This window comes from Lepus europaeus, chromosome 4, assembly GCF_033115175.1.
Source record: "Lepus europaeus isolate LE1 chromosome 4, mLepTim1.pri, whole genome shotgun sequence".
NCBI classification, from domain to species: domain Eukaryota; kingdom Metazoa; phylum Chordata; class Mammalia; order Lagomorpha; family Leporidae; genus Lepus; species Lepus europaeus.
In genome coordinates this window covers 9,746,597-9,771,498 of record NC_084830.1, presented here as the reverse complement: position 1 = coordinate 9,771,498, position 24,902 = coordinate 9,746,597, and the positions used below count along the sequence as shown (strand labels likewise).

Below are 24,902 nucleotides of genomic sequence, written 5' to 3'. Positions count from 1 at the left end.
TAAATAAAAAAATCTTAAAAAAAAAAAAAAAAGAAGTAGAGCAGGCAAGACTTGAACCGGTGCCCTTTCGGGATGCCAGCACTGCAGGCAGCGGCATTACCTGCTACACCATAGTGTCAGCCCCATGTGTGGCTTCTAAACAAACCAATGAGAGCCTCACCATTCCCCTCTTTTGCTAAGCGAATGCTCATGGAGCCTGTTGCAGTCCTGGACACAGGAAGGGGCCCACGGAGGGAACGCCAAGCTCTTGTGCCTGTGCTTCTGTGCAGGCCGAGATGCCACGCGGAGGGCCAGTGATGCGCTCAGCCTCCTGCAGCATCACATCCCACCGTCCTGTCTGCTGCTCCGGGCCTAGCATTTCCACTCATATCTCACTGAATTCCCTAAGGTTTGGTGAGGTAGGGGCCCATTGTCACCCAGCTTGGTGCTGAGCTGCCAAATGTTTGACAGCCATCAAGGGGAAGGGTGAGAGGTATTTGTTACTCACAAAACTTCTGACTCCAGAAGCATGGTCTGTGTTCTTCCACACCAACCAGTCCTCCAACCCCTGGACACTAACTGTGTAGAACGATTCCATTCAGTTCTTTTTCTTTTATTTATTTATTTATTTGAAAGAGTTACACAGAGAGAAGGCAAGGCAGAGAGAGAGAGAGAGAGAGAGAGAGAGAGAGAGAGGTGTCCTCCATCTGCTAGTTCACTCCCCAGTTGGCTACGACAGCTGGAGCCACACTGATCTGAGCCAGGATCCCGGAGAGAGAGAGAGAGAGAGGTCTTCCATCTGCTAGTTCACTCCCCAGTTGGCTACCACAGCGGGAGCCGCACTGATCTGAGCCAGGATCCCGGAGCTTCTTCCGGGTCTCCCATGTGGATGCAGGGGCCCAAGAACTTGGGCCATCTTCTACTGCTTTCCTAGGCCATAGCAGAGAGCTGGATCGGAAGTGGATCAGCTGGGACTCAAACTGGCACCCATATGGGATGCTGGCACTGCAGATGGCAGCTTTACCCACTATGCCACAGCACCAGCCCCGCATTCAGTTCTGACTGTGACTCCCTGGAATTCAAGGCAGACCCACAGTTAAGTACTCAAACCCAGAGTACTGCCCCCTACTTCAGATGCCGATCACAAGTCCGAGCTTTCTGTGTACTGAATGACTGGCTACATCAGGGAAGCACGTAACTCCTGCCTGGTGCTCAGTAAATGCTAGACTAGCTCACAGAACTCAGGAAATAGTTATTTTTGTATTCCTGGTTTATGATAAAGGCTCTGTTTCAGAAATGGCTGGGTGGAAGAGAGGCATAGAGCAAGGTGGGAAGAGGGGCTAGGGCTCCCGTGCTGTGCCCTGGTGCTTACTCCTCCAGCTCCTCCAAGTGTCCAGCCACTCAGAGGGGTTAAAGAAGCTGTGCCAAGAACTGGGGTGAAGAGCAATATTCACCAGTGTACCATCACAGTATCCTGAGTGTTTGCCATTCTCCGTGGTGTAAGTTCTCCCATCATGCTCCACTTGAATGCATCAGCTTGCTGCCAAAAGCAGAGCTGGGCAGGAGCAGGCACGCTGGCTCCAGCACACCACCTCCCAAATCCCGGGGAGGCTAGGTCTGTTTAACAAGTCATAGTTAGCTGAGCACTTCCCCTAGGCTTTCCGGAAAAGTTCCCCATGGAGGAGGGTACCCAGGAGAACTTGCAGGCCTCCAGTGGACTGCGGCTCTGAAGCTGTTGAATCCCAGGGCTCAGCGAAGCTTATGAGGAACCCTCAGCTCAGGAAGTGCCACCCCCAGGCGAATAGCACCTGTTGATGTCATCACTTTTTTCTTGCTAGCAGAACTGTATGATAAATGCTTTGCCGAAATGCAGCCTGTAGCAGTCCTCTGGATCTCCTGCAGTTCGCTTAGGGCACCAGATATTTATACAGTTTGCGGCTGTCCTCAGTGTTGCAGAAACGTGCAACTGTGCAAACTGCGCTGGCTTGGAATTTCAAAACCAGCTGCTAGGAGCAGCATAGCAGTGTCCAAGGGTGAGGCCACTGTGTGCCCTCACGGCAGATTGTTCTCCAAGGGCTGTGCTCCCAGTACCCTTGTTCTGAGAACCCCTTCCAGGAAGGACGGACATTTAAACAAACCAACGTCAACAACACAGGGCAACAAGTGGCCAGCCGGGTGCAGTAGAGCGTGAAGGGTAGTTATTAGGAAGTGTGTGTGTGTGTGTGTGTTTAACAGGATGAGCGATATGAGCAGCCTTAGCTCAGGGCTTCTGATCCTGGACCAGCATCATCAGCATCGCCTCAGAGTTTGTTCAAAATGCACATCTTGGGCTCTGCCCCAGGCCTGCAGAGCCAGACCCTCTGGGGTGGGGTCCCGTCTGGTGTGTGTTACCAAGCCTTCCACATGGTTTCATTGCTGCTCCAGTTTGAGAACCAGAGCCTTACAGTGATGGCAGCAGGTCCCACCAAGCAGGAAAAGACATATTGCGGTTGAAAGGGAGGCTGTGTCTTGGCACGCCTGACCGAAGGGAAGAAAGCAGGAGAGGCAGGTGTGAGAGGCCCCAGGCAGTGACCTTGGGCACCAGAATAGAGCAGGACTCTGACCCAAAGCTTTTCATGGATATAGATTGGGTAAGAGACAATCGTAAGGATGTGTCATTGTGAGAGGACAATATTAGGGATAAATAATGGCCAGCATTTATTGAGTGCTTACTTTCTGTCTGCCCCACACTACACATGTATCAATTCATCAAAACCTCACAGCTCTGAGGTCTTACTATTACTCTCATTTTTTAGAAAACTGAGGACAGAGAGGTTAAGTAATTTGCTCAAGATCACACAGCAGGGGAATGGCAAGGCAAGTCTTGCCCTGGGCCACTGAGCCTGAAGCCCCATCTTGAGCAATGACCTCGCTGCACGCAGCCCCCCACGAGCAGGGACATGCTGTGGGCAGCCCTGCTTGGGCCATTGGAAGAGAACACAGCGATGGGTCCTTGAAGGCTTAGAAATGTTCAGTAAAAGGAAGAGGAAGGGCGAGGAGGTAATTAGCATTTGTGAGCCGTCTGCCGGGTAGAAATGGTGTCTGCTTTCATTCTTACATCAATCTAATTTTACCAGTGCTGACACCGGGTGAAGAAGTAGTCAGGTGGATTATCATTGCACTTGGTTCCCAAGCAGCATATTGAGTTCAAGCGCAGGTCTGTCTCCCAGTTCTAGGCTGCCCACCCATGCCACACTGCCTACATTGCCAGCTGCCAGCTGGTGAGCTCTTACCCTATGCCTGGTCCAGTCCCAAATGTCACACACGGCCTTGTCTCCTGTGATTCCACAGTAATTCTGGAGGCAAGTACCACTATCCCCATTGCACAGATGTGGAAACTGAGGCCCAGAGAGGTTGAGTGCCTTGCCCAACGTCACAGAATCGCTAAGTGATGGCGGCAGTCATCGTTGTTTGCCTTCTGTTTCCACTCTGTTCCCTGGCACGTGGTGGGGCTACATGTCTTCACCCTTGGCTTTGGTCAATGCCATGTGAGCGGCTGTAATGTGCACTTGTAGATAGAAGTGCAAGAGCAAGGTTGAGATTGGCTGCCTGGTCTTTGCCCTGGGGGGCCTTCCTCAGCTGTGGCCTTGGGGAAGAATCACACAGCTGCGCCCACAGCCCCTCTGCAGTGGCCTGGCCACGAGGAAGAGGCTTCCTTCACGGTTGGGAGCCGGCTGGTTATCTCACAATACCCTCGCCCATTCCGACTGGTACCAGGTGCCCTCATCTCACTGCCTTGGGTCCGATTCACATCTGTCCAACTCCATGATAACGAGGTGAAAGAGCTAAATGCCTGCCTTCTTCTCCTTTGCAGTTGCTCAAGGTGACGCTCCCAGTTTTTGCCCTCTGGTCACTCTGCCGTCCCTCCCGGAGAAGGGTAAGTCCAGTGACACTTTGACCTTTCTGCCAGGTGCACCTGCTCTTCGTTTGCCTCTTCTCCTCTCTCCCTTTGCTTCTGTTGGCCAATGAGAGCTCCCATGATGCTCTCTGGTCATTACTTCCGATTTGTTTCAGTTGTGCACATGCAGAGGGAGGGCAAATGAGGCAGTGCACCTGCTGTGCAGGTGGGAAAAGTGCCTCACGGAATGACAAGATCTGCTCCTCTGACTGGAGGCAAGGCGGGCCTTCGGGCCAGGTCTTTGGGTTTTTATTCTAAGGATTGTTTCACCCTATCTGGTGATGAATGGCTAGACCTGCACTGCCCTGGGACAATGGCAAGATGAGTGGGATTGGCGGCCAAAGAGTGAACTCAGATCTTGTCAGTGAGAGAATTGGGGCTCACAGTTACTGGACATAGTATGGGTGACACCTAAGGAGGACGCGCTGGCCCGGAGCCCAGGAGCCTGGGGTGCAGCCCAGATGGAGCGGCCGTTCTGCACGTCAGTCACGGCTGTCACATCAGCCCGTTCCATGTGACCACCATGGAGCAGGAAGTGGGCGACAGCGGGGGCAGTGGGGCATCCTGTGTTCTGCACGGGGGTATGATGGAAGGGACAGCCCCGCATGGGCCACACTGCACCGGCCTCTCATCAGGAAATGAGAGGTTTGGCTCAGGCTCCAGACACCACTGGGCTGGTGTGTGACATGATGTCTGAGGGACTCTAGACACCTGTCATTATGGCTCTGACTTTGGAGACAGAACACAGCTCATGTGGGAGGAATTATTTAAAGCTAAGGAGTGGCTGAAAGTATTAAAAATCCCCGACCGGTGCCGTCACTCTGCTTCGCTCGGTAGCGCAGCTGACTTTGGCCGTGGTGAGTGTAGGATGCATGTAACTTCCCCCGAGCAGTCTCTGTGGAATATCCACGCTAAGCACTTTCCATTCATGGTGGGGGCTGGCTTCCTGAGGTGCTATAAGGAGAGCGTTATTGTTATCATGTCACAGAGTGCCCAGGCAGGACTTAGGGCAAGGCTGCAATGCCAAGGACCAACAGATAATGTATGTCCAAGCCGTACTTCGGGTGCAGTTCATTTTGAATTTGATCCTAAAACGTGCAAACAGTTGAATGAATCAAATAGTCCCCAAAGATTTGTGATTTCAAAAACAAAGGTGACAAACAAAGGCAGTCACCATCCCACCTCTGCCCACCTCAGAGGCCACCACTTTCCAATCTGTCAGCACTGAAAGACTGGCTCATCCTGCATCCTTGTCTCTAAGTTGTGTGAGAATCCTGCTGTGCTTGGATGTGTCAATTTGATGCGTGACTGTGGAGTTCCCATCTTGATGGGGGAGAACTTGACTCTGGAAATCACCCGTTTTCCGGTTATCCTCCGTCGTCCTCTACAGTCATGTCAACACTGGGAGTGAACTCTAGATAAGTACTGGATTATTGTGATCAGAGCAAGAAGGTGCCGCAGGGGTGCCAGTGGGTGAATGGCAGCTCTCTGTCCTCACTGTCACCCTGTGGACCACCCCTGCCTTCCACAGCACCCAGCACCTCCTACAGTCACACGAGCCTCCCTTCTGTAGGGCATGGATCGTCCCGTTCCTCGGCCGACCTGCTGGCTCGCTTGCAGCTCGTCTTCATCCAAAACCACGCTGAAATGCTTGTCCACTTCCTCTCTCCATTGTTTCTCCTTCCTCCCACCCTCTCTTTTCTCTTCTGCTCTCCTCCACTCCCTTCTCCCTCCCCTCCTCTCTCTACTCTTCCCTTTCCTCTCCTCTTCTCCCCTCCCCTCCCCTCTCCTCTTCTCCCCTCCCATCCCCTCCTCTCCTCTCCTCCCATCCCCTCCTCTCCTCTCCTCCCTTCCCCTCTCTTCCTCTCTCTTCCCCTCCTCTCCTCTTCCTTCCTTTCTTCCCCATCCCACCCTTCCTCCTTCCTTCCTTCCTTCTCTTCTTCCCTCCCTCTTTTCCTTCCTTCCTTTCTCCCTTGTTTTCTTTTTTATCTTTTGGATTTAGACGTTTTTAGTCCTTTGCTTCCTTACGTAGACATTCATCCAAGGAGAGAAGAGAAAGGTGTGTGCCAAGCTAGAGGCCATGAGAGAGTGCTTTTCAAAACTTTGAAGCCTGTAAGGAAACTCATTTCCTCCTTAGCACTGTGCTAAGCATTTGGGCCACACATAAACCCCAAGAGATGAGTGCTTTGATGGTTTTGCTAGTTAGAGAAAATGCAAACCAGGTGGAAATAGAGAAGGAGCCCACACAGTTATTTCAGAGTTGCTGCATGTCGGTTAATACATTGGATTCCCTTCCGTTCTCCTTGGGTTCTTCTGTAAGTGAGGTGGTTGTAGTCTCTCCATTTGTAGCGTGGCAGTGTCACCCGGTGTTGTAGCATGTGTCTCCTTCCAGAGTGCTGCCTGTCTCTGAACTGTTCTTGCCACGCGCATGTGCGTTCAGTCACTCACCTCGTGTGCTCCCACTTCCACAGCCCTCCCGCTCTGGTGATGAGCAAGCATGTTCGGGCCCCATGTGGCTGTCCTGTGGTGGCACCAGTTCCCGGGCCCACTCTTCCAGTTTTGAACACTTGACTTTTGTGATTCCGTATTCATCATACTGAATACTGTGGCACCCACAGCTCCTTCTAGGTACAGATGATTCCCTGGGCCCCGTGAAATCGTAGGGTTCCAGAAATTTGTATTTAAAGGCTCTACGTTTAGATTGCCAAAGTGCAGTCTCCGGCATTTGTTGCCAGTTGCGTGCTTACCAGCTGAGGACGTGTATTCTCCCCATCAGAAGTTTCCATGCATAAGAATCATTTCCAGAAAGAATGATCGACTTAGTAGAGAGATAAGGGCTGCTTTGGTAGCTGCCAGGGCAGCACTGACCCCTGGAGAAGGGAAGCAAAGCATAGCACCTGGGCTGGCCGCACAGTGCTCCTGCTGCCGTGGCTGAGCTCTCGTCTCACCAACGAGATAGAGAAAGGCTGGAGTACTCAGTGTCTCCCTTCACATTCACATAGTCCGCGGATCTGAGTAGACTGACGCCTCGCAGGCAGCATTAGATGGTGCAGTATTTTTAAATGTGCCTCGAACAAGTGTGATTTCGAAGCGGGAGAGGTGCCAGAGCTGACAGCCCATCTGTGCCGAGTGCCTGAATTGGAATTTGAGAGCTTGCGCATTGCCTTTGCATGTGCATCGAGGGAGGGGATACTCCTGCCTTCAGGGCACTGATGTGTCAGGGGCATTCTGTGTGTGTGTGTATGTGTGTGTGTGTGAGTGTGTATGCGTACACATGGACATGTGTGTACTGTGCATATGTAAAATGCTCGTCTTTGTGTACGTTCTGTCTAGAGAGAAAAGGAGATATTTATTATATACCACACGTTTCTAAATCAGTTCACGCTCACAAGGCAGTTGGGTGGGAGCAGAGTCTGTTTTTCAAATCAGGAAAGTGAGACCCTGAGACGTCTAGACATATCCACAGACCCATTATCTTGGTGTGTGTGTGTGTGTGGGTGTGTGTGTGGGTGTCTAAGCCACCTATTCAAAATCTGACTTGAAGAAAGGATCCTGATACCCGATTGGTTGATAAGGATGGAATGGGGGTGCAGGTGACCTCTGAGCTCTGACAGGCCTGCGCTGAGTACCTACTGTGTGCTAAGGATTGCTCCAAGGGCTTGATTTCTGCGGCTCTAGAGAAGGCTTCTGGCACATTAACAGCGTGGGCCACGAGACACAGGAAACAGTTCAGTCTTGCGGGCAAAGAGCCACGCGTGGGGTGGCATAGAACATGAGAGCTAGAGACAGACTGGAGCTGTGGAAGAAAGGTGCGCTCTCAGAGACTTCCCGCTGGGTTTGCCCTTGACCTTGGCAGGATCTCTCCGGGGACATGAGTGAGCAGAAGAGTGACAGTGAAGTCTAGGGCAGGCAAAATGTGAGGTCGTGTGTTCAGGAGCCATGGCCGTCTTTCCTTTCAGCTTAACTCAGCGGAGTGAATATAGACACCAGCACCATTTGGGTAATGGATCCTGGGTTTTCACTTGGCTGGAGGGCCTGCCAGCAAACACAGGTGCTCACCTTGTAGTGGGGAGGAAGGTGTAGGAGGCGGCCAGGAGCCATCCGCACAGTGAAGTTGTTAGTAGGCTACCAGTGGGGGTACAGGAAGGCTCCCCCACATTCACCTCTCCAGGATGGGCACTCATGTGTTGGACAGCAAGAGGAGAGGGGATCAACCCACACAGAGCGGATGGCGTGAGCTGTCCCACAGGGACCCGCACCAGCCTAGGGCACACAGGGGCCTCTGAGTCACACTGTGTTGCAGAGCCCACAGGAGGCCGGACAGGGCCGGGAATAAAAATCAAGGGCCTTGGGAACCTGGGATCCTTGAACAGTGAGCTTCGAAACTGTTCCCCAGCTTGCTGTGTGCTCTGCGAGGAGGAAGCACTGGGGGGCGGCCGAGTTAAATTTGAGAAAATGAGGCCGATTGGACCATCTGTGTGTCATCTGTGGTTTTCCTCTCTTCCCGGGGAGAAGTTTTGTTTTTGTAAACAAGCAAAACAGTGGGATGTTGTTTTGTTGGCGAGAGAGATGTGTGGCAGTGGTGCTTCTTAAAAGACCCACAGCAGCCAGTGTGGAGAGGGGGCTTGGGGGGTGGATGGGGGCCCACACACTGGAGCCTGCCTGGTCACTCCCTGGGCAGCCCTCCTACAGCCCCGATGCTGCCGTTCTTCCCAGGATGATTGTCTAAAGATTTCTGTTGTTGACTTGGAAGGCAGAGTGACAGAAGTCGGGGGTGGGGGGGGGCTTCCATCTGCTGGTTCACTCCCCAGATAGCCACAATGGCCAGCTCTGGGCAAGGCCAAAGCCAGCAGCCCAGAACTCTTATCTGGGTCTCCCAGGTCGCTGGTAGGAACCCCAGCACTTGAGCCATCCTCCACTGCCTTCCCGGAGCATTAGCCGGCAGCTGGGTAGAAATGGAGCAGCCACGACTTGAACCATCACTTCTATATGGGATGCTGGTGTCGCCTCCATGCCAGCTCCTTCCCAGAGTGATTGGCATGATGCCCCCATCCAGTTTCAGAAGCACTCCTCTTAGAGGGGCCACTGAAATAAATCCCATAGATAGACTGGAGGCTTTTCCCAGCCTCCCTCCTAACCTCAGCCCATGGCTCAGTGACAGGGTCAGAGGCTGGACTCAGGACCCACAGAATGGCAGTGGCTACACCGACAGCCTTCTGGGCCACAAGACAGAAAGGAACCAGTCTTGTCTGCTCTGCCTCTGTCCTGGACTTTGGGCTGTGCCAGCGGCTTGGTAAACGCACTTGATCTTTCCTGCAAGTGCTTCCCATTAAGGCAAGAGACAGCAATGTCGGATCTGAAAACAACGGGGGCCCTGGCAGGGAGCGAGCCTGTCATCTCACGGAGGGAAGCCGGGTGGCGTCATGGGCAGCACCCAGGGATTTCCCAGCCTCTCGCTGCCTCTGTGTGCGGCTCCATTGAGATGGCGGTGAGCAGCGAGAGCCCCACCGCCCAGGCTTGCAGGAAAGAGAGCACGGTGCACACAGCGCAGCATTGCGAGAGCGGGACACTCAGGGAATGCTGCCGCTGCCTCCCAAGTCCCATCCTGTCCCTTCACAGAGGAGGAGATGGGGCACAGAGAGTCACAGCGTTCCAACCGAGCTTTCGAATGATGTTTCTGACATTTACTGGGGGGCCAAGCATGCCAATCGCTATGCAGAGTGTTTTCTCTTTTCATCTTTGCAACAGCCCAGTGAGGAGTACGTGATGGCGTCCATTCTACAGATTTGGAAGCTAAGCTTCAGAGAGGCCCAGGCCCTAGATTGGTAGAGCTGAGACTCAGATAGGAGCGCAATCCACACCCAGAGTCCTCCCTTGCGGATGGCAGCTGATGCTGCGTAGGTTGTCAGGGCATCAGCCCCTGGCGTGGACTGCAGCGTGCCGGTGATTTGTAGGGAATTCTGTCCCAGGGTGGGAGAGTGCAGGGGAAGGCCCTGCTCTGGGCAGGAGGGGAGGGGAGTGGTGATGACCTCTTGGCAGGCTTCGGCTGACCTTGAGGGATGCCAGGACCAGGATGACCTTCTTATGTTGTCACAGTGGCCACTCGCTGATGGGGCCGCCCTGAGATGGGGCATAGACTTCAGCCGAGTGGTTGCCAAAGGGGCTGACAGCGGTCCGTCCGTTTCCCAGCAGCCCCACCACCTCCTGGTGGAGCACTTCAGCCCTGACCGGGGTCTGAAGAGACCCTCTGGCATCCTCTCCAAGGGGCTGGCACTTTCAGTGCCCAGTAGGGGATATGTTGAGGGTGGAGCCGTGCTGTAAACAGGGGGTTGTGCCAGCCTAGGGGCACCGCCACACTGGCTGCAGTCCCCGGGCTGCTGGCCCCGAAGGCCCACGAGACATTCTTAGCACTTTCAGTCCTTGGGCAAGAAGGCCTGGGTGGACAGGCTCTAACAGCAGCACTGTTTAGTGTGTGTAAACCTGTCTGATATGCAGGTGGCTCACACGCACACACACACACTGCTGAAGGGGCTCATGGGGCCCACTCTGCCCCTCTTTCATGAGCATAGTTATCCAGAGCAGGTTTCATATCCCAGGGCCCAGCAAGGCAAGGCTGGTGCACCCTGACTCCTGCCTTCGCTTGTGAGCTTTTAGGGAACGGCCACAACACTCGGCGTGTGGTCAACTCCACTGCCGAGCCAGTGCGTGCCGCAGGGTTCGCATTAATCACTGGCCGCTGCGGGCCGGGAGGTGGTCATCCATGGCTGAGTGTGCTGCACGTGCAGCGTCATGTCTGATGACCCCCTGGACTTGCTCTCTGACTCTGAGACTGGGAAGGAGAAAGTGGGAAGTGGGGCCACGGCAGTGACAGGCCTCGGGAGGAAGCTGGCCCCAGCCCCGAAGGCTTCACTTCTCCCTAGGGTGCCAAGGGAGCTGCCAGCCAGCTGGGCAGGAGCTGGGTTTGCGACACAGTTGTGGTTTTCCCTGCCTGCACCGCTTCTCCCCTCATTCATTCGCTGTTCGTTCAGCAAGCGTTTAGTGAGAACCTACTTGGTGCTGGGCACTGCAAGCTAGACAAAGGCTGACTCTTCCTCCTCTGCTCTGAGCCCAGTCGCTCCTCAGAGGGCCCCTGAGCACCCATCCAAAGCAGCTCGCGGCCACACTGTCCACCCTTCAGCCTGCTCTGTTGTCTCGGCTCCCTCACTGCTGGGTGCTGTCTGTGTTTTCTGGAAGGGCAGGCGTGAGGGGCCTGGGCCCCCTCTGTTCCTCACTGTGTGTTCTCAGCACCTGTAGGATCCCATGGCCTGTATTTGCTGGTTAGGTTTTGTGATTCATGGTTATGCCTCACACTTAGAAAATTGTCTGGTATACAGTTGGTGCCACATAGTACTTACTTACAGTTATTTCATTTTGAGTATGCCAACATCAATTTCCGCTTTGATCTGGGTTAGCGGTTAAGTGTGATTCAATTAATGTTTGTTGAATGAATGAGTGAATGGTGTTAGTGGTGGGTGGTGAAAGCCATTTGGACGAGAGGGTCAGGCCACCTGGTTTGAATCCTTCCTTTGCCCCTGCTTAGGGTTGTGACCTGAACCATCTACAGGATGTTTATGAGTCCGAGTTGCCTCACTCGTGGAATGAGATGATGACGCCTACCTCCAAGAGGTTGTAAGGAAGCTTAGAAGAGATTCCCTGTGGAATTGCTGCCAAGGCCTGGGGACGACCGACAGTGTGGAGTAGCAGGGTTAGGACTACAGGCCCTATGGCCTGGTGATGACTGACAGTGTGGAGTAGCAGGGTTAGGACTACAGGCCCTAAGGCCTGGTGATGACTGACAGTGTGGAGTAGCAGGGTTAGGACTACAGGTCCTAAGGCCTGGTGACAACCGACAGTGTGGAGTAGCAGGGTTAGGACTACAGGTCCTAAGGCCTGGTGAAGACCAACAGTGTGGAGTAGCAGGGTTAGGACTACAGGTCCTATGGCCTGGTGACGACCGACAGTGTGGAGTAGCAGGGTTAGGACTACAGGTCCTAAGGCCTGGTGAAGACCAACAGTGTGGAGTAGCAGGGTTAGGACTACAGGCCCTATGGCCTGGTGACGACCGACAGTGTGGAGTAGCAGGGTTAGGACTACAGGCCCTATGGTCTGGTGATGACCGACAGTGTGGAGTAGCAGGGTTAGGACTACAGGCCCTATGGCCTGGTGATGACCCTTAGTGTGGAGTAGCAGGGTTAGGACTACAGGCCCTATGGCCTGGTGACGACCAACAGTGTGGAGTAGCAGGGTTAGGACTACAGGTCCTAAGGCCTGGTGAAGACCGACAGTGTGGAGTAGCAGGGTTAGGACTACAGGTCCTAAGGCCTGGTGACGACCGACAGTGTGGAGTAGCAGGGTTAGGACTACAGGCCCTAAGGCCTGGTGAAGACCGACAGTGTGGAGTAGCAGGGTTAGGACTACAGGCCCTAAGGCCTGGTGACGACCGACAGTGTGGAGTAGCAGGGTTAGGACTACAGGCCCTATGGTCTGGTGACGACCGACAGTGTGGAGTAGCAGGGTTAGGACTACAGGTCCTAAGGTCTGGTGACGACCGACAGTGTGGAGTAGCAGGGTTAGGACTACAGGTCCTAAGGCCTGGTGAAGACCAACAGTGTGGAGTAGCAGGGTTAGGACTACAGGGTCCTAAGGCCTGGTGAAGACCGACAGTGTGGAGTAGCAGGGTTAGGACTACAGGCCCTAAGGCCTGGTGAAGACCGACAGTGTGGAGTAGCAGGGTTAGGACTACAGGTCCTAAGGCCTGGTGAAGACCGACAGTGTGGAGTAGCAGGGTTAGGACTACAGGGCCTAAGGCATGGTGACGACCGACAGTGTGGAGTAGCAGGGTTAGGACTACAGGTCCTATGGCCTGGTGACGACCGACAGTGTGGAGTAGCAGGGTTAGGACTACAGGGCCTATGGTCTGGTGACGACCGACAGTGTGGAGTAGCAGGGTTAGGACTACAGGTCCTAAGGCCTGGTGACGACCGACAGTGTGGAGTAGCAGGGTTAGGACTACAGGTCCTAAGGCCTGGTGAAGACCGACAGTGTGGAGTAGCAGGGTTAGGACTACAGGTCCTAAGGCCTGGTGAAGACCGACAGTGTGGAGTAGCAGGGTTAGGACTACAGGCCCTATGGCCTGGTGACGACCGGCAGTGTGAAGTAGCAGGGTTAGGACTACAGGCCCTATGGCCTGGTGACGACCGACAGTGTGGAGTAGCAGGGTTAGGACTACAGGCCCTATGGCCTGGTGACGACCGACAGTGTGGAGTAGCAGGGTTAGGCACTATAATGCCCTTTCATAGGTCGTCTGTGAATGCTGCCCCTGCAGTGGTGCAGTACACAACCTGGGCAGCTGTACTAGGGAGCCTGGGAGACTCTTTGCTGAATGTCTAGATCTTAAACCTTTGAACTTGGAATCTTGGAGAAAACAGGACCCTCAGCCCACTCCATCACTCCCAGTAACATCCTCCCCAGACAGCACCTATTTTGTATCTGGTCCATCACATAAATGAATTTTAAAGGAGATAAAGCCAAGAACGAAATATGCCAACCTAAGACCTAGCTCTTGGTTATTTAAGCTTAGCCTTAATTTTTTTTTTTTTTTTTCAAATCTCCTGCTTAGCTAGGGAAGATTTTTTTTTTTTCCCAGCCTGAAGTCAGTCAGAAAACACAGGATCAAAAATGCCCTCAGTCACAATTGTGGGGTAGAGGGTGTGGCCTCACCTTCCTTCCCCTGCCCACACCTGGCTCAGCTGGATCGCGCCAGCTGTCACGGAGTGGCGTGGGATAGAACAGTGTTTGTTGTTTTGCTTCCCAGTGCCATGCTGGTGTCCCCTGTCAATCCACATGGAATCAATCAGACCATGCTAAGGCGAAAACACTGCTGTTTTCATACATTTTTCCCACGCGCGGTCACAGTTTACTGAGAGGATAAACCAGAAAGATTTCATTTCTTAGACATGCAGACCATCGTCAGGGACGTGGGAGAAGTTTGTCCAGCAGGCTGCCCTTCCTTGGGCCCCTCAGACCAGCCTGCACAGCCAGTGGTGTCTGGAACCTTCCCTGACTGCAACCCACAGTTGGTGTCCCATTGGTTGTTTGGGCTGGAATGATTTTAACAGCTGATTTAAGATGGTGACAGTGTGTTATAAACACGTGATCAAGTCCCTTGTTGTGTAAGGGGTTGGCTCAGATGACTTCTCAGTGTCTGTTAATTTCTGTTTGCGCAGCTCTGGTGATGGGCAGCACGTGGCTTTGTTCCCTGTGTTTTTGAGATCACCTTACCAGTAGACCAGCAGAGGGACTCAGCTGAAGTAGAAGCTGTAAGGCACAGAGACCATGGCTTTGGGGAGATTTCATTTCCATTCCCGCTCTGCTCCTACCTTGTATGACCTAGGACAAGTCACTTCTCTGCCCTGAGCCTCAGTTTCCTTAAGGTGGAATCCATCGTGTTAGCTGCTTCCCCACACTGCTGTGATGTTTGGGTGAAGTCCACATCTGAGGTGCCTTGCACATATAGCCAGCAGTTGGTATATGACAGCCACAGCAGCTGCCATGCCACTGTGGTGACTAGAGGGGCGTGCAGCACAGAGGGTAACGGCTGCCCTCAGGGGTCTGCCCATCTGGGTCCCCGCCAGCCTTGTGAGCTCAGGCCAGTCTCCCACAGCCCACCATGCTCTTGTTCAGCATTCCAGGGGAGACCTGCGCAGTCCTGGGATGTCTGTTCAGCACCCCTTGGTTCTGCATGCGTTTGTGCCACAGGATTGCTGCAGTTGTGCCTGGCTACCCAAGATCGGCACGGTGATCCCAGGAAAGAGCGGTTCGGATGCTCTCAGGAAGCCCATGCCCACGCCGGCTCCAGGAAGCCTTTGGGAGTTGGGGCAGCTTGGCGGGAGAGTGGTGTTCACTTGAAAGGAAATCAGACTTCTTAGAAACAGATTCTGTCTAAGCCTTTGAATTTCTCCCACTTGGAATTTTGCTTGTGATGAACTTAGTAATTTTTCATGAGGACATGGGGGGGTCTAGATCCAAGTCTGGTTTCATGTGTGTGGTGTTTCCTCTTAATTAGACGTTTCCCTGGGAGTGCTTTTGAAGTTAGCATGAAAGATGATTACTCACCAGCCCACAAGCTCACAACCCCAACAGCTGCAGAACCCTCAATGTCTCTGGAAACTTCTGCCCGGAATGGGCACACCACTAAAGGCCACCGCTTTAGGAGACGTCAGCCGAGTCACAAGGAGAAGCACAAGCTGTTCTAGAGTAGGACCTGGAGAGGGGCACTTTGGACAACGTGCTGGTGGGAAGTCGTGCGCTGTGATGCTGAGTGTGCTGTGTGGCACCTCTGAGCCTCAGCTTAGTCCTCTGCACAATGGTGACAGTGACAGTACCTGACGTGTTGTACTTAGGATTCTTACAGTACAAATGAAAGTGTTTTACACACTGAGAGGCAACGCGTGAAAGTGAGATATGATCTCTATCAACTTCCTATTAGTTGCTTCCTCTGTGATTAATAAATCAATTTGTGAATTTATTCAGTAATTATTTATTGAGGCCTTAAGTATGTGAACAATCATCTTCATCTTTGTAGAGATGAAAGTGTAAAGAATTAGTGCCCATTGATTAAGGACTTCATTATGTAATTCATGCAGTACATACTTATTCATGGGGTAGTTCCTGGAAAACAGGGATAATGTTCTTCCTGTTGGGCTGCAGTGCATACTTAATAAGCACAGGCTGTGGCTGTTTCTACTTCTGTTGTTAGTGTTTTTCTCACGGTACCATGATAGGTCTTGAACATTCAGTGAACACTGAGGCAAAACCTTTGCTGATCTCAAGGAGATCCTGATTTACCAGGAAGGTACAGTACAGCACAGAGTGGTAGTGGAGCATAGGCATAGTTTGGTACTTAGAAGAAAAACTGTTAGGGTGACGGTGGAGGAAGGAGCCTTAGGAGGGCCTGCAGAGCAGGTAACTTCTGAGTTGTGTTTGAAGGGTGGTTTGAGTCTGTCCTTTGAATAAGCTGTCTTTGGGTTGTGAGGGAACAGTGTGGTTCTCTATTAGTGGCACAGCGTCATACAATACAGAGTATTCTGAGAGGTTGGCAGGTGAGGGCAGGCGATCAAGTGATGTGCAAGGTAGCCAGGGAGGCACAAGACTGTGAGACATCTTGTGCATCCTTTTAGGTGGGGGGGCACTAGAAGCCTAAATGAGGGTGGGGGCGTTGACTCCATGGAGGGTAGGCACTTAAGTAAAGGTCGAATGTGAGATTTAGGGTTGGAGGCTATCTTTCTGACTTCCTTCTACAGTGTCCTCTCTAGGTCTTCGCAGACCACTTAAACGCCAGTCAAGGACAACACTTAGGGTTTCAAGTTGGGTGGCCCAAGGCTGGTGGTGCTGACCCCAAGCTAGAGAGGAGCCAGCTGATGGATGTGGGTGGGGATGAAAGTAAGACTAAATGTTCAAATGTGCAGCCTTCAACATCTGAGCTGGGCGTGGGGGGCCATCAGCCTGGAAGTGCCTAGTGAGCACTGACTGTATAATTGTGAGCAAAGGTCTTGGCCTGGGTGTGATCGCTGACAGTGTAGGTAAGCGGTTGGGGCTGGTGAATCGCCATGGAGAGGGTGTGACGTGTGAGTGGTAAAGGTCCAGGGCGGAAGCAGAACCACAGCAGTAGTTACGGGAAGAGCAGAGGAGGAGAAGCCAGGAGTGCAGATGGAAAAGTGGGAGAAGCCGTAGAAACCAGGGCAGGGGGACGTGGCCAGCAATTGCAGGCAAGCCGGAGGCCGCAGCATTCGTTGGGTTCATCATCAAGAGCCCTTTACAAATTGAGTGGGCTGACGGGAAGAAACTGAATGGTGGTGATTTGAGGAAGCCTCACTGTTTCCCCAGAATTCTTGGCCATGAAGAGAAAGACGGGACAAATTGACACATTAGTGCCAATAATCCCATGTATGCATGGACCACCCATGAGAGTGGATTAAAAAGTTATGCCCCTCCCATTCAGAAGAGATTCTTTCCCTGTATTTTTGGGAAATTGGGTCCTTCGAAACTCAAACCTGAGTTACCTTGGGTTAGAGGCAGGTGTGGTTTTTGTAATGGGAGAGGTTCGAGCACGTTTTTGTGCAAAGCCTTGAAGGGTCAGTGTGGAGGGACAGAGCAGGGATCTAGCAGTGCTGGGGTTTCTGTAGGGTCTGGGTGGGGGTGAGTGACAAGTGAATGGGGGAGGAAGAACAAGCCCTGGAACACTTCCAACAGCTGCACTTCTGTGTTAGGAGAGATAGAGGGAGAGACGCCTTGGCCTGGAGACGTGTCGGGGGGGAGTGGTCCCTCTTTTTTCCTGGACAGCAAGAGGCCAGGCACTTGTGAGAGAGTAAGGGATTATGACGACATCTGGGCCTGGGAGAGCAGCATGCTGGCAGTGGTGATTGGAGAGAACGGGACACAGGTGACTCAGTGGTCACCCATGCTGAGGGCCCAGAGAGGGCTGAGGACCCACGAGTGGCAAAGGCACTGGTCTGTGTGGCTGGGGGATATTTCACTGGCCAAGGTCAGGCAAGGACAGGCTGCAAAGCAAGCAGGCCCACTGGGTTCACCCAACTTGGAAGGACAGGATGTGAGGGCATTTGTCAAAGGATGGGCCCACAGGAGATTGTCGGTGGAGAATAAGCCAGAGAAGAGGGAAAGACGGAGGGAGTAAAGGAGAAAAGTCCTGGCTTAGTGGGATAAAGTTTAAGTATGCTGGGAAGAAAGGCAACTGGAGCACAAACCAAAATCAGCAAGTAGAGCCTCAGAAACACCGTAGTTTATATGGGGAAGGAGTCCAGTGCCGTGACAGAGTATGGTCGTGGCTGCCGTGGGGTGGAAATTCCGGTCTCTGGGATTTAAAGGGTCAGGAAGATAGGAAGGAAGATTGAGTGGATGTCTCCCTCCCCCTGGATGATGAAGCCACAGGGATTTTCCCAGGAGTCGGGTTAGTGTTGCATGTGAGGAACGTGGGAGAAGGACCAGGCACTCCAGCTAAGGGGGACAGGGGGACAGGGGGTTGGGCCTGCAGAGAGGAGACTGGCCCCAGCAGCATCCAGGCTACTGGCATTCACCGTGCTGCTGAAGATGTCCTGCCTCCCCAGTGACGGCCAGCACCACCAGCATTCAGCAGCGCAGCTCAGTGGTGAGCACTCGGGCTCTGGCGGCTGATAGGCAGGGCGGATGCCTGACAAGCTAAGCAGTGAGCAGGCATCGCCCATCAGCCTGCATCCACGCCCAGAGCTCACCTGCTTTTCGGTCATGGCACGTAGAGGAAATGATACATCTGGAACAACTGGATGGAATGCGGGGACCAGCCTCGCTCCCTCCGTTCCTTCCCCCACCACAGTCCAGAAGGTTGGGTAGGAACTCGTGACCCCTGTCCCATAAGAAGAGCTCTGTGATAGGAGTGCAGGTGATCTGGCCGCTCCTGTTGCCAGATTACAGCGAAATAACGGTCACGCAAACGTGGGGTGTACCTGACAGTCACCCCGACACCGAGCGCCTCTGACAGTCATGTAGATGTGGAGCGCGCCCGACAGTCACGCAGACGGGGGGCACACCTCACTCAGTCATAGCGAAGTCACAGGAAGTGATCCGAGGCCAGTGCTCGGAGTGGGGGTGTCCTGAAGGCCATGAGCAGCTAACGGCTGTGTCGGAGTGAAATGGAAGCACACGCAGCACGTCGCCTTGTGCTGGCCACGGGAGAGGCTTCATAAACACGAGCCACTTTCACGTGCGCTGTTGTCTGTGCTCAGCCACGATCCCGAGGCCGGGGAGCAGCACTGGGGCGAGAGCAGGTTCTGCGAATCCACGAGTAGACATTTTCAGCAAGGATGCACTCACGGCCGCAGACCGCGTGGCTTAAACAGCAGACGCTGCCTAGGAATCTGGCCGCTGCAAGTCCTGGATCCGGTGGCAGCAGGGCGGGCTTCTGCCAAGGACCTGGCCCGGACCTCCGCTCTGGGCTCGTGTGGCAGCATCTCTGTCTTCACCCGTCTTCCCTCCGGGGCGTCTCTGGTCAGTTTTCCCTTTTGATGGGGGCATCGGACATTTTGCAGTAGGACCCACTCTGATGACCTCATTTGAACTCCAGTACCTCCATAAAGACCCTCTCTCTGGACGAGGCACAGCCTGAGGTACCAAGGATCTGGGCTTCAGTGTCTGAAAGTGGGGGCAGACCGCATTTGGCCCATGGCACTCACTGCCGCTCTGTGCTGTGCACTGGAAACAGCATTGACAAGGAAAGCATGACGGGTTCCATGGTGTCATGGTGAGCACTCTGGACGCTGAATCAGCTGCAGATGAAAGCGTGCTCCCTGGAGAGCTCAGAGCCCAGCACATCCGGGCCTTTTTCTGCTGTCCTCAATGTCGGAAAGGCCAGGTGGGTCTGCTGCAGTGCCAGGCGTTTCTCTCTGGGGAACTGCTAAGCCAGGGACAGCTCTGGTCCCATCCTCCAAATGACCACAAGCTAACCAGGCTGTCTTTTCTTTTCCCCCTTCCCTTTTTGCTCTGTTTTTAACAGAACACCTAATTTTTTTTTCTTTTTTGTAAGTGCTATCAAGGGCAAAATTCTCCCCATGCTTGAACGGTGGCCTCTGATGGGAAACCAGTTGTCCCAGTGCTGCTGTGGCCCAGGATGGGCGTGCCTGGCCCGCTGGGCTAGTCCCTCCAGGGAGCACGCTGTGGCCTTCAGGGCTGGGCCAGCAGCATGGGCTGTGTTCTGTTGTGGTCAACTCGGTGTCAGGGAGGTTTGCTGGGAACTGAGAGTCTGTGCTTCTGAAGGGCTTCAGATCTTTGCTCTTTCCCCACGTGGATGCCCCCTGATGCCTTCTCCAGCCGCTCCGCGGAGAGACTGCCCCGGGATGTGTGCCGAGGAGCTCTGAGCACAGGGAGCGGAGTCAGGATTCGGTGGGCTCTGGGCTGCCTCGCAGCCGACACCCCTTGCTGTGTCCTAAGAAAACCGCTGTGATGTTTTCTGTCAGAAGATGGGTCTGTGAATGTGTGTGCACCGGAGGGTGTCAGGGTTTCAGCACCTTGATCTCATGTAAAAATGCTGCAAGGCACTTTTGCTTCTTCCTTCAAATTCGAGAGCTGAGGGCTATGGCAGGAGTGGACCTGTGCCTGCCCAGCCAGCCAGCGACAGGCTTGTTCCTGCCATGTCCTATCATAGCCCTGTGGCTAGCTACCATATTTTTTTTTAGAGATTGGTTTATTTATTTGAAAGAGTTACAGAGAGAGAGAGGGAGAGATACACAGAGAAAGAAAGAGAGAGAGACATCTTCTGTCTGCTAGTTCAGTCCCCAGATGGCCGCAGTGGGCCAGGCCACAGCCAGGAGCTTTGTTTGGGTCTCCCACATGGGAGTAGAGGCCCAAACACTGGGGCCATCGTTTGCTGCTTTCCCAGGCACATCAGCAGGCAGCTGGATTCCAAGCAGAGCAGCCAGGACTTGAGAAGGTGCTTCTATGACAGAGTCCCAGACAGTGTGACCTGCTGTGCCAGCACGCTGGCCCCAGTCTTATTGTCAGAGGAGCCCCGGTGAAGAGCCCAAGTTCACTCCTGTCTATGAGTTGCATTGATGGTGAGCTCCGTGAGGTGTCTTGCTAGAAAACATGGACACACAAATAAACAGCTGTTCTTTTTGCAGCCATAACCACTTAGAAAATAGGATGGAAAAATATCACATCCCATTCTTAATGACATCAGGTATTAAATACAGTAATATACTAATTAAAAACCCTCTCGGATTAGTGCTCAACCTCAAAATCATTCCCAGTAATAATTCAAAGGAGCAGTCTTGGTTTTCAGTTTCATCAGAATGATGTATAGCCAAGAAAACATTTTCTACAGTAAAATAATGTGGGAAGAGTTGTGTCACCAGATAATAATGTACATTATAAAGTGACTGTGGCTTATACAGGGCAGAGGGAGAGCGAGAACGTACAGAGAGACCCACCAAAGCAAACCATTTGTAAATACAAGTAGTTAACGTGCTAAGGATGCATTTCCAATTCATGGGAGATTGTGCTTTTTGGTAGATGTTGCTGGCATGGCAATCTACAAACTGTTTTAAGAAAGAGAAAAAACAACATGAAGGTGAATGAATAAACCATAGGTTCTGCTGTTTAGGAGAAAACCACCTTTGGGTGGGATAGAAAGCTGCTGTGATCCCACCCACCTGGGTTCTGTACCTAGGGGTGCTGAGGCTCCAGCCCTGGCCAGCTCTGCCATGGAACCGGCTGAGCTAGCAGGGGCTCAGCCAATTGACTAAGTAAAGGGTGTATCAGCAGGTCCCCTCCCCTCCCTGGGGTGGGGTGCTTCCACACTGTGAGAAAGGACAGGTAGAGGGCATGGCAGGGACTTGGCTCCAGGGTGGCAACAGATGAGCTGGCTTTCACTTTGGAGATGGGATTCACTCTTCAATTACAGTGCTTTTCCCCAAACAGCAACCTAAGCACAGAGTGTGGCCAAGGCTTCCATTTTAAGACCTTAATTGGCACGCTGGGCCCCGCAGCCCCCTCCCAGCTCTTCTCTGAAATTGCAGTGCACCCGGCATCTAAAAATACGCAGCTCATTGTTTGTGCAAAAAATGCCGCTCATGTGGACCCTGGAAAGAGCAACCTGTGGGAGAAGCTTAAGCAAATGAAAGCCCAGACTTGTTTGTGGTGAAGCCAGGTCCCAGGCTCAAAGTCACAGCTGCTGCTGCGAGGCCGGTGCCCACGGCTCCAGGGTGGAGCGTGGGGCTCCACCTGCTGCTTGCTGAACTCCTGGGAATCTGCAGACATGATATGGTGACTTCTCTGAGTGAGCCTTTTCTCTCTTCCTCTCTCTCTCTTTTTAATTGAAACGACAATGGTAGTGTAGCTTATTTTGCTGCTTTATTTACATTGTGTTTTTGTGATCCTCCCAGTGCTCTAATGGCAGAGACAGATTTGATATAAAAACGACCGACTTTCCCATTCAGCTAGCAGTATGGTGCTCTCCAGGATCTTTTCATCCCTGGGGACCACGTTCCGGAAAGGGTGCTTAGCTTCAGAGAAGCCTAGAGGGGGCAGGAGGGTATTGCCGTAGAGCCAAGAGGCCTTGTTCTCTTCTGACTGGCTCACTTGCCCAGGTCTCCCTGTCCTCATGGACATAATTAACCTCTCCAAGCTTCTGACTCATCTTGTAGAGGAGGCTTTAGGCCAGGCCCTCCATCCCACAGGCCATCTGGGGCACCATGGGGGATCAGATGTGTTGATGAAGTGGATGTGTTTTGGGCAACCCCTAAGATTGTCATAGTGTCCTGCTAACACAAGATAAATGCTAAGCTACTGTGGTCTTCGTAAACAGCAAAGGAAGAAGGAAAAAGAGGAAGAGGAGGTTTCTCCACTGAGTCCCAGTGATGCCCCTACTGAGCGTGGCTCTAGGGTCTTTTAGATCGGGGCTCCCAAATGACCACTTGGGCTCTGTCGGAGGAAGCACTTTGGCCTCGCTGCTGCTGTCTGTGGACAGTGTCATAGTCATTGACCAGGTTCACAGTCCTCCTTCCTGGTGGGACTTCACGCCAGAGGATCAGGATCTGTGTCATCGCAAGGTTGCACTGCCCGACCTTTGCAGCAAACGGGATGAGCTCCAGCATAGCTCTTCACCTCAGTGCATGCCGGCAGCTGGCTGCGGCACCTGTCCCTCCCACCGTCATACCAAGCCGGCCGTGACTGCATGCAGGACTTGGGAGACAGCACCCAAGAGCAGTCAGGGCACAGCCTGTGTAGCTACAACGAGCCAGTTCTCATTTCCTTCTGAGCTTGGGAGCAGTGCACCCTCACACAAGTGTGTGAGCCTGTCTGCGTCTCATTTTCTTCTGTAGGAGAGGATGTCTGTGCTGGGGTTTTCCAGGAACAGACTCTGAGATGAAGATTTGCATGCAGGAAGTCTGGTACCCAGAGCCTCAGGATGAGCACGTGCAAGAAAAAGTGAAGGCACGATGGGGAAGAAAAGAATTTTTTTATTTATTTCTAAAATTTTCATTTTATGTGAAAAGTAGAGAGGGAGGGAGGAAGAGAGAGATCTTCTATCTCCTGATTCACTCCCCAAATACCCACAGCAGCCAGGGCTGGGCAAGCCAAAACCAGGAGCCTGGAACTCCGATTTAGGTCCCCCACTTGGGCCATCCTCTGCTGCCTTTTCACGCTCATTAGCAGGAAGCCAGATCAGAAGCAGAGCAGCTGGGGCTCTCATCAGGCACTCCTATTGGATGCAGGCATCCTAACTGCTGAGCAAACCCCTGCCCTGGGAGAATTGCAGTGCAAATGAAGCAATGCCCCACAGATCCCCCAGTGAGCTCTGCAGCCCGGCTGACCTCTCAGTCACCCATGTTGAGATCGGGGGCCTTGGTCTCCTTTCATGAACTAGTTTTGAGATGAGGCCATCCCTAGGGAAGAGAGGCAGCTCTAAGACCAAGGGCAGTTCCTGGATGCAGACTCAGTTGAAAGCCACCAGCCACCAAGCTCCCAACAGTGGAAGAAGGAGAAGGCTGGCCAGTCCTGACTGGGGCATGGGGCAGCCCATCACAGTGTGCACTGCAGAGGGCATTGGCCTTGAGGAGGATGGTGGGATATAGACTAAGAACATTGCACACACAGGAAGCACAGGGTTGCTGCATGACAGACCTGCTAAGCCTGTTACTATCTTTGGTACCTAATACTATTCTAACCAGTGCATTTTAACAGCCATGTCACCATGATTTCCTTGTCTTCTCTACTTGGTTCCCATTCCACTGGGAATTGATTAATAGAACAGCCATGCTGTTCTTTGTTGGTTTGTCTTGTTTTTTAACCATTGTATCCCTTGAGCTTGGCTCACAGGAAAAAATTTGACCAGCAGTCCTAGAATGGAGCTATTCATAAAGGCTCAGGGTCATATGAGAATGGAGATGAGGAGGAGGGTGCACCCCGGGTGATCACTGAGTGACTGTCCCCCACTTTCTCTCGCAGTCTCTCTGGACTCGTGGCAGGCCCTGGCACCGGCTTCAGTAGTTGTGGATCCATCTGTCAGGAAGTTTGATGTCGCCCATATCAGCATTGCTGCCATCAGCAACTTGTCTGCTGCCCGAGATCTATGCTTGTTGGGTAAGGGGAGTTTCCACCCCAGCATGGGGAAGGATGTGGTCTCATGTGAGTGCTGCTAAGATTCTGACCTTAGAAACGCACAGAAGACCCTGCAATAGTTGGGGTGCCTTGCGGGAGGGAAGGAACGTTTGGAATACCTGGGTGGGGTCTTCTCATTCCCATGGGAGGCAGCCCATAGTCAGGGCCTGCAAAGGTGAACTAGCCAGTGACAAAGCAGCATTGAGGAAGATCAGGTGGAGGAGCAAGGGGCGTGACACCAGCCTTAGATAATTGGTAAGGAGAAAGTACTCGAGTGTTGATCCATCTCAGGGCAGAGCTAAGTCCTATGGGTAAAACTCTAATTTCAAGAGATGTTTTTCAATGCAATTTGAAAAACTTTCAAATAGGCAAAAGTGTCTACAGACACATAATTCCTTTAGAGTGTTTCTAGTCACTGGTGGTGAATTCTGGTGCCATTCAAATAAAAACCAGGTGATTGTTTGATTGGGACATTCTACAAAGACTTTGAACTTGTAAAAGAGACTGAGACCAGATATCACTTACACCCACCCAAGACTCTGAGTGCCTCTGAGGTTCTGTGAATTTCATGGTTCTCCTTTCCCATGAGGTTGGATGATAAAATGCACAAAACCATGTTTATCAAACAGATTGGACCACCGTGTACAGAAGTACAGGTGGTACACTGCACCACTCTGGGTGGTACTGTTCACAGAGACTGCATTAGGGATTGGGTCTTAAGCCACACACAGCTAACCAAATCCAATAAAGCTGCACTATTTTTGGAGCTGTCCTCACCATTTTATGCCATGAAGTAGTT

The 24,902-nt window shown here is 52.7% G+C and overlaps 1 protein-coding gene across 1 annotated transcript in view; it reads left to right on the top strand.

The window, feature by feature from the left end:
* TG (thyroglobulin) overlaps positions 1 to 24,902 on the top strand; it is a 231,540-nt gene that overhangs the window by 96,680 nt on the left and 109,958 nt on the right. The window contains exons 36-37 of the mRNA XM_062189445.1: positions 3,833 to 3,895; positions 23,951 to 24,085. Of these exons, the coding sequence (XP_062045429.1) occupies positions 3,833 to 3,895; positions 23,951 to 24,085 (198 nt within the window). The remainder of the gene's footprint in view (positions 1 to 3,832; positions 3,896 to 23,950; positions 24,086 to 24,902) is intronic.